Raw genomic sequence first — 16,320 nt, forward strand, 5'->3', positions numbered from 1 at the left:
GCATGAGACGGTTTATCCGTGGAAGTAGGAGGTAGGGCCGAGGCTATGGGCAGAGGTGTTGGTGGACTGGTACACGTGGTGGGAGACTGGGAGTTGGCTTCTGGTTGTTCCAGTTTTCTCTGAAAAGGAAGCAGGGTCTTCAGAGGGGAATGGGGATGGGGAAGGGGAAGGGCAAGGCAGGGGGTCAGGGGTTTGAGAAGACAGGAAGTGTCGATCTAGGATAAGGAGTGAGAATGGCCTACGGATGCGTCATGAGAATTCAATTGTGCGCCAGGGCCCCATGAGTACAGCAGTCATGGATTTAGAGTGAGATGAGTTGGGCTAGTGATGTGCTCTTTGGCTGCGTCGGGGGGATAGACAGGAGGTTGGTGAAGGCCTGGGTTCAATCACAGCTGAGCTTTTGTCCCTTGGATGTGCGAGAGACAGACGCACGTGAGTTGAGGATGTATATAAGGGAGTGTATGTAACGTGCCGTAGAGTCTCAGCTGGGGAAGAGCAGAGCAAGGACACAAGAACAGTGAGGGCCGTGTGTCCGTTGTCACTTTTCTAATTCAGCTCAGATTTATACAGCAGTAAAAATGCTTATGTGCCTAGGAAACTCAGTGGTTTTCTTCCTAGTACTAATTTATAGATAAGAAACAATTACCTACTGAGGTAAGACTTTCTGGCATGGAAACCTCCATGAGGCTGATTTAGCAAAAGCCTTTCTGCTCCAGCTAATTTGCCTGATAAAAGATACAGTATTTCCCACTCTCACAAGTGCCAGATGTTGGACTTTTATCAGGTGGTACATTTTTGATCTATATTTGATGACGCTTAGGACTGTCAAGGGATTTACAAGCAATCTTGCACAGAAAATAGTTGGAAATTGTATTGTGTCAAGGATGAAATGATAACTTTTCCCTTTCATTAGTGTAGATAACTTTAGTTGTCCGAAGACTTCTGATGAAAGTTGTCATTTCTTACACATTCATATTTGACACTATTAGAATTTCTGAAACATTCACAATGTCACAAACGGGGATAAAAATATATAAATATAAAATTTTATATTTTCAGTAAATACGCTGAAGGCCTAAACCTGTCATCTCTGCACTATAAATGTGCGTGTGTAAAATCCATACACTGTATGCTCTTCGCATATACATAGACACTTGCAGTAGCACTAATATAACCTCAATGAGCAGCCTTCAATCTAAGAAAGATCTCCAATAGAAAAAGGTATTTGTCGTTTAAATATCGTGGAATTGATATCCGTGGTTCATTAGAGGAGATACACTTGCCTATTGACTTACACTACTCTTTGTCAAAAAAGAATTTAAGGTGGTAACAGTGAAAAAAAAAAAAAACAAAAAAACTCTTTAGGGAAAAAATGCATTAAATACCACCAGTGTGTAAAATGAACACAGAACAGAAGGGTTCATTTTATGGAATTGTGGTATTTAATGCAAATCATTTTTCAGTTTTCCTGAAAGCTCAAATGTAAAGATTATATGCTCTGAGGAAGTGATAATTATCCCCCTCACTTACGGTATGATATTTATTGTGTTTGCTTAAAAGTATATTCACTCAGAGGTATTTTCTGCTCTCCAGTAAGAAGTCTTTCCAAAGAGAGGCTGGGTATTAGAGGTGTGTGCATTCTCTGCTGGTTTCATAACGCGGTGTGAAAACAACACAGCCTCGGTGGCCCTGCATCCCCTCCGGAGTCTGGGATTCAGTCGATGGCCGCCAGCCTGACTGTGGCACCTGGTCCCTGTGGGGTGGCCGGAGTTTCTCATGGCCTTGGCTGGGCTCACTCACTTGGGTTAGGCTCAGGTCGGCTCAGCTGAGGCCACTGGAATGTCTTGCCTCTGGTCCCTGCATCTCTTGCCCTCCTGTGGGACTAGGGCACTAGCACAGCAGAACGCAGTAGCTGAGGGTCAGCAGTGGCAGAGGACAAAGCAGAGCAAGGCCAGCGTTCCGCATCTCTCCTTGCATCACTCCTACTGTCATCCCATCAGCCAGTGCAAACCAGGTGGCCGAGCCCGACTCGGACCAGCCGGGTGTTGCAAGGTCAACGGCAGAGGGTGGGGATACATGGAGCCTTGAAGAATTGGGGCCATTTAGGCAATCTCGCAGCGGGCCAGCACCCAGGAACCTGAACAGAAATATTTGAGCCAGAATTGAATCCCAGATTTTGTTAATACTTTCATTTTGTCATTGTTGATTTTTTTTGTTTGTAGTTAAGCAGAATTTTGTATAAGTGAGGCTTCCAGTCTTGTACTTTTGTAAGAGCAACCTTCGGCCAGTGCAGTTTCTCCTTCACTGTAGTTGCAGTGGAACCTTATTCTGGTGGGTTTTGCCTACTTTTCCAGTTCAGCTCACTTGAAATGGTTTCCCTGTCCGTCGAGGTATTAACTGGAACTATGCCGGCCGCTAAACCTAGTGTCACATTCAAGAACGCAATCAGCAAATCTTCAGTATTGTAGTCTATGCCGTCAATGCGTATGTCACAACAAGGATGAACAAAAGCAAAAAAAAATACACTGAAACGTTTACATCACCATCTCTGCAGAACATTTCATAGTATGTTTTAAAATACCATGTGACTATCACAACTCATTCACAAAACTGTAGCCTCTTGTCTTTATTGACTTTGACTTAATCAAAGTGTTCCCATGTAAAATTATTTTTGAACTACTACCAGTGCAGAACATTTGCTGTGATATACAGGCTTCTATTTTTCTGTCTTTAGTTGTCAGAATTCACGTGAATTTTGTTACATGTATGTATCTCAGAAAGTATTGGGATGAGGATTGATTTTTTACAAGTAACATTCATCTGTATCTCAGAGGACCAGAAGGCAAATGTCTCAGAACGTTAGTTGATGCTCTTCCAGAGGTGAGCAAGGCACATCAAATTGGCGATTTTTTAATATTTATCTCAAATGGGTATTTTAAAGTTTTTTTAGAAGATTGCAAAGGCTGCTTTTGCTTTTGAGTTTTGCGGATTAAAAGTAGATGGGTATTATAAGAAAATTATCTGGCAAGATTGTGTTCTTTAAAAGGTAGGACTTAAGTATTGGATGTAAATTTGATATTCATTTGGATGATGACTTCAGCTTTAAAACTAGGGATAGGAGGAAAGTGGGAAGACTATAATTGTCCGTTTTTCTCATTATTAATAACTTTCATGACTGCTTTGGATTTTCACTTTATGTGTTTGTTTTGTTTTTTTAGGGAGAAGTGATAGCACTGGATAAAATATCCAACAAAGTAGAAAAAATAAAGCAGAATGCGTTATTGTTAGGGCTAAATTCCATCAGGGCATTTTGCTTCGATGGAACAAAGGCCCTTAAACTTGATATGGTTAAGGACACAGATGGTGAGTTAAATTTTATCTTTTCAAGGCTTTTATAATTGGCTTTACAAACAGATTGTCAGATTTTGCTACCTATGTTCTAGCCCCTAAATATCCATAGGGCCTTGGCATGGATCTAAGGTATTTTGCTGTAATAGATGTCTTCTTGCTTTTCATCTCGTCTTTGAATATCAAGTTTTTAATACAGAATCAAACCTCCAAGACTTGGTCAAACTCTTTGTTCTTAACCTATTTATTTTTTTATTGAAGTATAGTTGATTTACAGTGTTCTGTTAATTTCTGCTGTACAACAAAGTGATTCAATTATACATATATATACATTTTTTTAAAATATTCTTTTCCATTATGGTTTACCACAGGATACTGAATATAGTTCTTTGTGCTATACAGTAGGATCTTGTTGTTTATCCATTCTATATATAAAAGCTTACATATACTAACCCCAATCTCCCACTCCATCCCTCCCCCAGCCCCTCCCCTTTGGCAACCACAAGTCTGTTCTCCATGTCCGTGAGTCTGTTTTGTAGATAGGTTCATTTGTGTCGTATTTTAGATTCCACATTTAAGTGATATTATATGGTATTTGCTTTCTGACTTATTTCACTTAGTATGATAATCTCTAGTTGCATCCATGTTGCTGCAAATGGCATTGTTTCATTCTTTTTCTATGGCTGAATAGTATTCCATTGTATATATGTACCACATCTTCTTTATCCATTCCTCTCTCAGTGGACATTTAGGTTGTTTCCATGTGTTGGCTATTGTGAATAGTGCTGCTAGGAACATAGGGGTGCATGTATCTCTTTGGATTAGAGTTTCCTCTGGATATATGCCCAGGGGTGGGATTGCTGGATCATATGGTGGCTCTGTTTTTAGGTTTCTGAGGGATCTCCATACTGTTCTCCACAGTGGCTGTACCAATTTACGTTTCCGCCAACTGTGTAGGAGGGTTCTCTTTTCTCCATATCCTCTCCAGCATTTGTTATTTGTAGAGGTTTTAATGATGGCCATTCTGACTGGTGTGAGGTGGTACCTCATTGTAGTTTTGATTTGCATTTCTCTAATAGTTTAGCAGTGTTGAACATCTTTTCATATGCCTACTGTCCATTTGTATTTCCTCTTTGGAGAAATGTCTATTTAGGTCTTCTGCCCATTTTTCGATTGGGTTGTTTGTTTTCTTTTTGTTGTTGAGTTGTTTGAGCTGTTTGTATAATTTGGAAATTAAACCCTTGTTGGTTGCATCATTTGCAAATATTTTCGCCCATTCTGTAGGTTGTCTTTTCGTTTTGTTGATTGATTGTTTCCTTTGCTGTGCAACAGCTTGTAAGTTTGATTAAGTCCCATTTGTTTATTTTTGTTTTTATTTCTGTCACCTTGGGAGACTGACCAAAGAAAACATTGGTATGACTTATGTCAGAGAATGTTTTGCCTATGATCTTTTCTAGGAGTTTTATGGTGTCATGTCTTATGTTTAAGTCTTCAAGCCATTTTGAGTTTATTTTTTGAGTATGATGTGAGGGAGTGTTCTAACTTCACTGATTTACATGTGGCTGTCTAACTTTCCCAGCACCACTTGCTGAAGAGACTGTCTTTTTCCCATTGTATATTCTTGCCTCATGTGTCAAAGCTGTGTGATTGACCGTAGTTGTGTGGGTTTATTTCTGGGCTCTCTGTTCTGTTTCATTGATCCATATGTCTGTTTTTTTGTGCCAATACCATGCTGTTTTGATTACTGTAGCTTTGTAGTATTGTCTGAAGTCTGGAAGGGTTATGCCTTCTGCTTTGTTCTTTTTCTTCAGGATTGCTTTGGCAATTCTGGGTCTTTGATGGTTCCATATGAATTTTAGGATTATTTGTTCTAGTTCTGTGAAAAATGTCATGAGTAATTTGATAGGGATCGCATTAAATCTGTAGATTGCTTTGGGTAGTATGGCCTTTTTTTTTTTTGCGGTACGCGGGCCTCTCACTGTTGTGGCCTCTCCCGTTGCGGAGCACAGGCTCTGGACGCGCAGGCTCAGCGGCCATGGCTCACGGGTCCAGCCGCTCCACGGCATGTGGGATCTTCCTGGACCGGGGCACGAACCCGTGTCCCCTGCATTGGCAGGCGGACTCTCAACCACTGCGCCACCAGGGAAGCCCAGTATGGCCATTTTAACAATATTAAATCTCATCCAAGAGCATGGGATATCTTTCCATTTCTTTGAATCATCTTCAGTTTCCTTTTTTAATGTTTTATAGTTCTCAGTGTATAAGTCTTTCACCTCCTTGGTCAGGTTTATTTAGTATTTTATTTTTGGGGGTGTGATTTTGAAAGGTATTGGTTTTTTGTTTGTTTGTTTTTACATTCCCTTTCTGCTATTTCGTTGTTAGTGTAAAGAAATACAGCTGATTTCTGTATGTTAAGCTTTTATCCTGCTAACTTCTTGAATTTGTTTATCAGTTCTAGTAGTTTTTGTGTGGAGTTTTTAGGGTTTTCTGTATATAGAATCATGTCATTTGCATATAATGACAGTTTTATCTCTTCCGTCCTAATTTGGATACCTTTTATTTCGTTTTCTTGTCTGATTGCTGTGGCTAAGACTTCCAATACTATGTTAAACAGAAGTGGTGAGAGTGGGCATCCTTGTCCTGTTCCAGATTTTAGTGGGAAGGCTGTCAGCTTTTCACTGTTGAGTATTATATTAGCTGTGGGTTTGTCATAAATAGCTTTTATTATGTTGAGATATGTTCCCTCTGTACCCATTTTGGTAAGAGCTTTTATCATGAATGCATGTTGAATTTTGTTAGATGCTTTTTCTGCATGTATTGAAATGATCATGTGGTTTTTGTTTTTTCTGTTGTTGATGTGGTGTATCACATTGATTTGCGTATGTTGGACCATCCTTGTGAACTTGGGATGAATCCCATTTGGTCGTGGTGTTTGATCTTTTTTATGTGTTGTTGGATTCAGTTTGGTAATATTTTGTTGAGAATTTTTGCATCTATATTCATCAAAGATATTGGCCTGTAATTTTCTTTTTTAGTGGTTTTCATATCAGGGTGATGGTGGCTTCATAGAATGTCTTTGGGAGTGTTCCCTCTTCTGCAATTTTTTGGAAGAGTTGGAGAAGGATCGGTAAGAGTTCTTCTTTGTATGTTTGGTAGAATTCACCTATGAAGCCATCTGGTCCTGGACTTTTCTTTGTAGGCAGTTTTAAAATTACAGATTCTGTTGATATTTCACTTCTAGTGATCAGTCTGTTCAAATTATCTATTTCTTGATTCAGTTTTGGTGGACTGAATGTTTCTAGAAAGTTGTCCATTTCTTCTAGGTTGTTGAATTTGTTGGCATATAATTGTTCATAGTATTCCCTTATTTTTTTTGTATTTCTATAGTGTTGGTTGTTATGTCCCTTTTTCATTTCTTATTTAGTTTATTTGGGTTCTCTCTCTTTCCTTCTTGGTGAGCCTGGCCAGAGGTTTGTCAATCTTGTTTATTACCCTTTCAAAGAACCCGCTCTTGGTTTTACTGATTTTTTTTTCTATTGTTTTAAATCTCTGTTTATTTCCCCTCTGATCTTTATTATTTCCTTCCTAATGCTGACTTTAGGTTTTGTTTGTTCTTTTTCCAATTCTTTTAAGTGTTAACCTATTTGTTTTAGTTTCATATTACAGCTCAGAAAGCTGAGATTTGAGACAAACCTTTCAGTTTTATGATTCTTCATTTTTCTTGAGGAATTGGGGATATAGAGCCGGCAGGGAAAAACTGCCACATATCTTGTTTTGGAATAAAATAATACAGTAGTTAAATTGCTCTATTTCTCTCTCTTTGTCTCTATTTTGATTTGGTTTCATAAAGTATTTGAGAAACTTGCATATTTTAATGAAGTAATTGGCTTTAGTTTCTCTAGAATGTTCACTGATTAAAGATGCTATTTGATTCATGATGACTTTTTAAAAAATTAACTTATTTTTTTATTTTCTTTTATATTGGAGTGTATTTGTGTGTTTTTTTTTGTTTTTTTTTTTTGCGGTACGCGGGCCTCTCACTGTTGTGGCCTCTCCCATTGCGGAGCACAGGCTTCAGATGCGCAGGCTCAGAGGCCATGGCTCACGGGCCTAGCCGCTCCATGGCATGTGGGATCTTCCCGGACCCGGGCACGAACCTGTGTCCCCTGCATCGGCAGGCGGACTCTCAACCACTGTGCCACCAGGGAAGCCCCTATATTGGAGTATATTTGATTTACAATGTTGTGTTAGTTTCAGGTGTACAGCAAAGTGATTTAGTTATACATACACATGTATTTATTCTTTTCCAGGATTCATGATGACTTTTAAAATGCCTGCTACATCAGTAGTAACGTGAAAATCCACATACCTTTAAGAAATTATTTTGTAACTTCTGCCTAATATGTAGTAAGTCACACGTGATTAAGAAGCCAAAACAAATGAAGCACATGGAATACTTGCCAGAAAAACAGGGACTATCCTGAAGAAGAGTGGGAGCAGGTCGGGTTGAATTGCCTAATTACATGACAACAGTGTGTCATGGTCAGTGGCTTGTCAGCCCTGAAGTGTTAGCCAGGGGTTTGCAGTTTATATCAGTGTGTAGGCTAGGGGGCTGTACCAGAGAGACCCAAAATACAGTGACTTAGAAAAGATAGAAGCCTTTTTTGGTTTTCTTGTTTATTTTTGTCTCACCGAAAAGTTAAAGAGGTGGACATCCAATGCTGGGAGCTTCATCTCTGGGTCCAAGACAGCTGTTCCAGTTTTTATCCCAGGGGGTAGGAAGGGACTGGGAGATGCACAAGACCTGGAAGTGGGGTGCTGGCCACAACTTAGTTGTTTGATCAACTTAGCTGCAAGGGGGGCTGGAAAACGTAGTCTTCAGCTGTGTTGCCATGTGCCCAGTTCACACCATTTCTATAGAAGAAGAGGATAATTGTTATTGAAGAACAAATAGCAGTCTGCCAAAAGCTTTGTACTATTAAAAGTGGAGATGGGGCTTCCCTGGTGGTGCGGTGGCTGAGAGTCCGCCTGCTGACGCAGGGGACGTGGGTTCGTGCCCCGGTCCGGGAGGATCCCACATGCTGCGGAGCGGCTGGGCCCGTGAGCCATGGCCACTGAGCCTGTGCGTCCAGAGCCTGTGCTCCGCAGTGGGAGAGGCCACAGCAGTGAGAGGCCCGCGTACCGCAAAAACAAAAACACAAAACAAAACGACAAAAAAAAGTGGAGATAGTGACTGTTTCCATTTTTTTGTTTTATTCATCGGTAAAATTTTTCTTCCCCCTTTAAAGTAAGTAAAAGAGCTTGAAAGCCTCTGAGTGGGTAAGTGAGATGCATAGTATAAGGTGCAAGGAGTGACCCAGTAACTGTGTGCTAGCATCATGCTATGTGGTAGTTTTCCTACACAGTTTGTTCTGGTTATGTTCTGTTGTTATCCACATCGTGCCACCACTTAGTGATGAAAACCACAGTAATCATTTCATTATTATCCTTCACAATTCTGGGGGCTGACCAGACCCTCAGATAGATGGTTCTTACTTGCAGTATCTCGTGCAGTTGTGGTCATGTGGTAGTGGAGGGAGATGTCATCTTGAAGGTGCTCTCTTTCACATACACATCGGGAGGATGATGGTGGCTCTCAGCTGAGACCTCTCCACGTGTCCTGGATACTCTCAGCGTGTTGGTTGGGTGGGTTTCGAGGGCGAATGTTGGAATAGCCCCAGGCAGCAGCCATGTCCCCATTTATGACCTATTCCAGAAGTCACTTAGCATCGATTCTGCTGTTGCCCAGAATAAATGAGAAGGAATATTACATCCCACCTCTTGTGTCACTGTGGTGAGTGTCAGTGTCAGATTGTAAGAATGTATGGAATGGACGATATTGTGGCAGCCATCTTTGGGAAGTATAATTGCTTTCACAGCCGTAAAGTATTTTTATTAAAAAAGAAATTATTTATTTGGCCGCGCCGGGTCTTTAGTTTCGGTGCGCCCGGTCTTTAGTTGTGGTACGCAGGATCTTTAGTTGCGGTGTGTGGGATCTTTGGTTGCGACATGCGGGATCTGACCAGAGTTCGAACTCAGGCCCCCTGCCTTGGAAGCATGGAGTCTTAACTGCTGGACCACTGGGGAAGTCCCAGATTATTTTTATTTTTAGTCGTACATTTTTATATGCATAATGGATTGTTAGCTGAACACAGGAAGGATAAGGAATACTGACTTGAAAATGCAAGAGTGTAAAAGTAGTAATGATTCTGCAAATTTACATCAAGGTGATTTTCACCAGTTCTATAGATTGCAGTAAATATGATTAAAATTCTTATATAGCATTTTAAGGTGATTTCAGTACTACAGAAAATCTAAAAAGAGAACAGAATGAGCTGTTATGTTCAGTTGGGCTATTATTTATTAGGAATAGAGGGTATCCATGTCTGTAATGTTTCAGTTACTTACAAGGGGCAGCCTGAATCCAGTCTTGTCCCTCACAAGGAAACAAGTTGTTTTCTAGTACCTAATGTAAGTATTCCAAACGTCAGTCCTTGGCAGTTTTTGTTTATTTTTGATGCTGAGGCAAACGTTTGTAATATTTAACGTTTTTGAAAAATTACTCTTTTTCTTTCGTAATTTTAAATTATGTCAACCTATATCATTTGTTAAATGGGAGAAAAATTTTTTTTTCTTCATATTCAAGGATGAGTAATGTTCTAGTGTATGGATAATACCACATTTTATTTATTCATTCATCAGTTGATGGACATTTGGGTTCTTTCCCTTTTTTGTCTGTTATGAACAATGTTGCTATGAACATTTGTGTATAAGTTTTTGTGTGTTTTATCTCTTGAGTATATACCTAGAATTGGGATTGCTGGATCATATGGTAACCCTATGTTTAACCTTTAACAGAATTGTCAGACTGTTTTACAAAGCAGTTTGCAGCATTTTTCATTCCACTAGCAATGTACTGAGGGTTCATATTTCTCCATATCCTCACCAGCACTTAATAGCTGGCTCTTTGATTATTGATTGCTATCTTGGTAAGTGTGAAGTGGGATCTCATGGTGGTTTCCATTTTTATTTACTAGAAGCAGATTTCCCAGATGGCTAATAATGTTAATCATCTTTTCATGCGTTTATTGACCATTTTACATCTACTTGTCCATTCAGATCCTTTGCCCATATTTTAATTGGGTTGTGTTTTTATTATCAGGTTGTAAGTGTTCTTTATATAATCTAGCTATAAGTCCCTTATTAGATATATAATTTTCACATAGTTTATACCGTCTTGTCAGTTGTCCATTTACTTTATTGATGATGTCATTTGAAGCACAGAGGTTTTCAAGGATGTCCATTTTATCTATTTTATCTTTTATTGCTTGTACTTTTGGTGTCAGATTCTAAGAGTTTTGTAGTATGACCTCTTACATATAGATGTAGAATTCGTTTTGAATTAATTTTTGTATATGGTGTGAGAAAAGAATCCAACTTTATTCTTTTTCATGAAGATATCCAGTTGCCCCAGCATGATCTGTTGAAAAGACTATTTTGCTCCATTGAATTGTCTTGGTACACTTTTCGAAAATCAGTTGACTGGCAATGTAAGGGTTCATTTCTGGACTCTCAGTTCTCTTGCATTGATTGATATTTCTGTCCTTAAGCTGATAACACTGCCTTAATTACAATAGATTTGTAGTAAATTTTCATTTGCAGATAGAGATAGGTCAGTTTTTTCTTTGCTAACCTGGATGCCTTTTGTTTCATTTTGTTGCCTAATTGCCCTTGCTAGAACCTTAGTACAGTGTTGAATAGAAGTGGTAACAGAGAACATCCATGTCTGATGTTCCTGATTACTCTCTTTTCAAGTGGCTTAGAACTGTAGGTTTGTTATAGATAGCCTTTACCAGGTTGAGAAGTTACACGACTCTTTCTAGTTTGTTGGATATTTTAGATCATGAAATGGTGTTGGATTTTGCCAAGTGCTTCTTCTGTCTTATTCAGATGATCATGTGGTTTCAGATTTGGAATCCACCTCGCATTCCTGAGGTAAATGCCACTTGGTCACAGTGTATAATGCTGTTCGTCTGTTGGTGGATTACACTTGCTTGGGTTTTATTGAGGATATTTTTTCCATATTTGTAAGAGATACTGGTCTGTGGTCTTCATTCTTGTGATATCTTTGTTGGGTTTTGGTTTCAGAGTAAGACTGGTCTCATAGACTGAGTTGGAAATTGTTCTTTTCTCTTATGTTTCTGAAAGAATTTGTGAAGACTTGGTATTATTTAAAAGTTTGGTGGATTCATCAGTGAAGTCAGCTGGGCCTGGGTTTTTTTTTGTGGGATTTAAAAAAGTTACTAATTCAGTCTCTTTACTTACTATAGGTTTATTCAGATTTTCTCTTTCTTCTTGTATCAATTTTGATAGTTTGTATCTTTCTAGTAACTTGTCCATTTCATTTATCTATACAGTTTATAGTGTTCCTTTATAATCACTTTTCTTTTCTTTCTGTAAGATCAGTAGCAATATCTCCCGTTAATTACTGATTTTAGTATTTTGAGTCTTCTCTCTTGGTCAGTCTAATTAGAGTTTTGTCAATGTTGTTGATTTTTTTCAAAGAACCAATTTTCAGCTTTGTTGATTCTTGTTTTTCTTTACTGTTTCATTAATTTCTGCTCTAATTTTTTTATTTAAAATTTTCAATTTTATGTTGGACTATAGTTGATTTACAATGTTGTATTAGTTTCAGGTGTACCACAGAGTGTTTCAGTTACACATATATGTATATCTATTCTTTTCAAATTCTCTTCCCATTTAGGTTATTACAGAATATTGAGCGGAGTTCCCAGTGCTATACAGTAGGACCTTGTTGGTTATCTATTTTAAATATAGTCGTGTGTATATGTCAATCCCAATCTCCCAATTTATCCGTCCCCCAGCCTTTCCCCTTTGGTAACAGTAAGTTTGTTTCCGAAGTCTGTGAGTCTGTTTCTGTTTTGTAAATAACTTCATTTGTATCATTTTTTTTTTAGATTCCGCATATAAGTGATATCATGTATTTGTCTTTCTCTGTCTGATGTACCTCACTTAGTATGATAATATTCAGGTCCATCCATGTTGCTGCAAATGGCATTATTTCTTTATTTTTAATGGCTGAGTAATAGTCCATTGTATATATATACCACATCTTCTTTTTTCCTTAATTTAAAGAAAAAATTTATTGAAGATCTGAAAAACAATTTCTAAAAGATTGACTTTTCCAGAAAACTGTAGCTACACAATGCATTGTATCTATCATGTTAAAACCTGCATTAGACACAAATACAAAAGCCATGAAACAAGCCACCATTCTTCAACAATCTGAGCAAAGATGAAATGCCTAAGGAACAACATGGATGACTTGCAAAGGATGGGCTCTTTAGTTTAAGCACCATAAAAAAAGGGGGGGAAGCACAAATGGATGAGTGTTTTCAGTTATATACACTGAATTGAACCTTTGGCACTAGGAATCAGGGCATTTTGTCATATAGCATTAACACATTATAAAAATGTGTGGTGGCAAAGGAATAGAACCACCAGCATTCAAACGCAGCTTTGTCAACTAAGCAATAAAATACAGTATGTCTTTCTGTTGTCCATCATTGAATACACTGGTAGCAACTTTGAAATGAAAGAAAAGAAAAAAGCTGTAATTCCTTTCATTTTCTCTGTTTAAATATCAAACAGAAAACAAACATCAATTCTGTTATACACTAACATTTCCAAAGGACCTCATTTGTACAAGAGAAGGACTAAGAAACAAACATGCGTTTACAGACATCCAAACATGAGTATAAGCACCTCACACAGCTTTCTGATGATACTCAGGAAGAGACACTTGGTTAATCGCTGGCACTAAACAGAGTTGCAGAGTTCTTTGCCAGGTGTTTTAGGAAATCATGAAGATAATTCAGTAATAAAGCAAGGCTCTTCTCATCCAGAGGTGTATGGGCCAACATTGCTCCAATTTGTACAGATAATCACAGTAGATGTGGCGCTCCATGCATGTGGGACATGGGCGTCATCAGGGTGATCTGCGAGGATTTCAGCATACTGTGGTCTCTCATGTTTGCAGAGCAGCTGAGTGCCCAACATTACATTGAAGTGTTCCTTTATCCCTGCCACAACTTTATTAACAGCATACTCCTTGTTATCTGTGTTTCCTTGAGATTTCTTGGAATTTGCATAATCCACTAGAATGGAATCCACATTCTTTTTGGCAGGAAGATAAAGAGCTGTTTTTTTTTTTTACATCTTTATTGGAGTATAATCGCTTTACAATGGTGTGTTAGTTTCTGCTGTATAACAAAGTGAATCAGTTATACATATACATATGTTCCCATATCTCTTCCCTCTTGCGTCTCTCTCCCTCCCACCCTCCCTCTCCCACCCCTCTAGGTGGTCAGAAAGCACCGAGCTGCTCTCCCTGTGCTATGCGGCTGCTTCCCACTAGCTATCTATTTTACGTTCGGTAGTGTATCTATGTCCATGCCACTCTCTCGCTTTGTCACAGCTCACCCTTCCCCCTCCCCATATCCTCAAGTCCATTCTCTAGTAGGTCTGTGTCTTTATTCCTGTCTTACCCCTAGGTTCTTCATGACATTCTTTTTCTTAAATTCCATATATATGTGTTAGTATACGGTGTTTGTCTTTCTCTTTCTGACTTACTTCACTCTGTATGACAGACTCTAGGTCCATCGATCTCATTACAAATAGCTCAATTTTGTTTCTTTTTATGGCTGAGTAATATTCCATTGTATATATGTGCCACATCTTCTTTATCCATTCATCCGATGATGGACACTTAGGTTGTTTCCATCTCCGGGCTATTGTAAATAGAGCTGCAATGAACATTTTGGTACATGACTCTTTTTGCATTATGGTTTTCTCAGAGTATGTGCCCAGTAGTGGGATTGCTGGGTCATATGGTAGTTCTATTTGTAGTTTTTTAAGGAACCTCCATACTGCTCTCCATAGTGGCTGTACCAATTCACATTCCCACCAGCAGTGCAAGAGTGTTCCCTTTTCTCCACACCCTCTCCAGCGTTTATTGTTTCTAGATTTTTTGATGATGGCCATTCTGACTGGTGTCAGATGATATCTCATATCTAGGAATAAACCTACCTAAGGAGACAAAAGACCTGTATGCAGAAAATTATAAGACACTGATGAAAGAAATTAAAGATGATACAAATAGATGGAGAGATATACCATGTTCTTGGATTGGAAGAATCAACATTGTGAAAATAACTCTACTACCCAAAGCAATCTACAGATTCATTGCAATCCCTATCAAACTACCAGTGGCATTTTTCACAGAACTAGAACAAAAAATTTCACAGTTTGTATGGAAACACAAAAGACTCTGAATAGCCAAAGTAATCTTGAGAACGAAAAACGGAGCTGGAGGAATCAGGCTCCCAGACTTCAGACTATACTACAAAGCTACAGTAATCAAGACAGTATGGTACTGACACAAAAACAGATCAATGGAACAGGATAGAAAGCCCAGAGATAAACCCACGCACATATGGTCGCCTTATCTTTGATAAAGGAGGCAGGAATGTACAGTGGAGAAGGGACAGCCTCTTCAGTAAGTGGTGCTGGGAAGCTGGATAAGTACATGTAAAAGTATGAGATTAGATCACTCCCTAACACCATATACAAAAATAAGCTCAAAATGGATTAAAGACCTAAATGTAAGGCCAGAAACTATCAAACTCTTAGAGGAAAACATAGGCAGAACACTCTATGACATAAATCACAGCAAGATCCTTTTTGACCCATCTCCTAGAGAAATGGAAATAAAAACAAAAATAAATAAATGGGACCTAATGAAACCTAAAAGCTTTTGCACAGCAAAGGAAACCATAAACAAGACCAAAAGACAACCCTCAGAGTGGGAGAAAATATTTGCAACTGAAGCAACTGACAAAGGATTAATCTCCAAAATTTACAAGCAGCTCATACAGCTCAATAACAAAAAAACAAACAACCCAATCCAAAAATGGGCAGAAGACCTAAATAGACATTTCTCCAAATAAGATATACAGATTGCCAACAAACACATGAAAGAATGCTCAACATCATTGATCATTAAAGAGCTGTTTTTGCTGGGTAGTTAAGTCCCAGTCATCAACAAGCCTCGGTTTTAGTTCTTCAGGAATCTTTACTGTAACTTCAGCTTGGTTTGTGAATGTTTCCTCATTGTCAACAGTAGGGTCTGCTTGGGCCCTTTTCTTGTAGGAGGCTGAGGTTGTCTCACTGGTGCTACCACCATCTCCATTTCCAGGTGTTTTCTGTTTGTTCTTTTTTGTTTTCACTTCAGCATTTTTCTGTTGCAGACCAGAAGTCTTCTTTCCAGGGGCAGCCCCTCTCATCTTCCCCTCTGCATACTGCTCCTGATTGGCTTTTTGAAGTTCTCGTTGCTTGGTGTAGATTGGTGTCCACGTATTTGAGTACTCTGCTTTCTGGAACTCATTCATCTCAATTTTTATTCCAACTACTGTAATGTGTAAAGTATTACACTTGTTTATCCTTTGTGGCCACCTTTACACACTTTGCTTCATAAAGAAGAGGCCCGTGGAAGCACAGCACTCTCTCACCCTCCTGGAATTGAGGCTTCGGGTCCTGCTTCAGTGCCATTTATAAGTGATCGCTGCTGCCTCCTTCTCCCGCCATCCCCGACTGCTGCCCCTACTCTTGACCCCGCCCAACTCTGTGTCAGACGCGCCGTCAGGCACTGCCAACTCTACATCCTGGGCCCTACCACATCTTCTTTATCCATTCTTCTGTCGATGAACATTTAGGTTGCTTCCATGTCTTGGCGATTGTAAGCAGTGCTGCAGTGAACACTGGGGTGCGTGTATCCTTTTGAACCATGTTTTTGTCTGGACATATGCCCAGTAGTGAGATTGCTGGATCATATGGTAGTTCTCTTTTTAGTTT

The 16,320-nt window shown here is 39.1% G+C and overlaps 1 protein-coding gene across 5 annotated transcripts in view; it reads left to right on the forward strand.

Annotated features, from left to right (window-relative positions):
- NSUN6 (NOP2/Sun RNA methyltransferase 6) overlaps positions 1–16,320 on the forward strand; it is a 91,502-nt gene that overhangs the window by 55,383 nt on the left and 19,799 nt on the right. For all 5 annotated transcript variants that reach the window (XM_033403485.2, XM_033403486.2, XM_049706541.1 and 2 more), the window contains one exon: positions 3,219–3,363. In XM_033403485.2, coding sequence (XP_033259376.1) covers positions 3,219–3,363 — 145 coding nt within the window. The remainder of the gene's footprint in view (positions 1–3,218; positions 3,364–16,320) is intronic.

Source organism: Orcinus orca, chromosome 2 (assembly GCF_937001465.1).
Source record: "Orcinus orca chromosome 2, mOrcOrc1.1, whole genome shotgun sequence".
Classification (NCBI taxonomy): Eukaryota; Metazoa; Chordata; class Mammalia; order Artiodactyla; family Delphinidae; genus Orcinus; species Orcinus orca.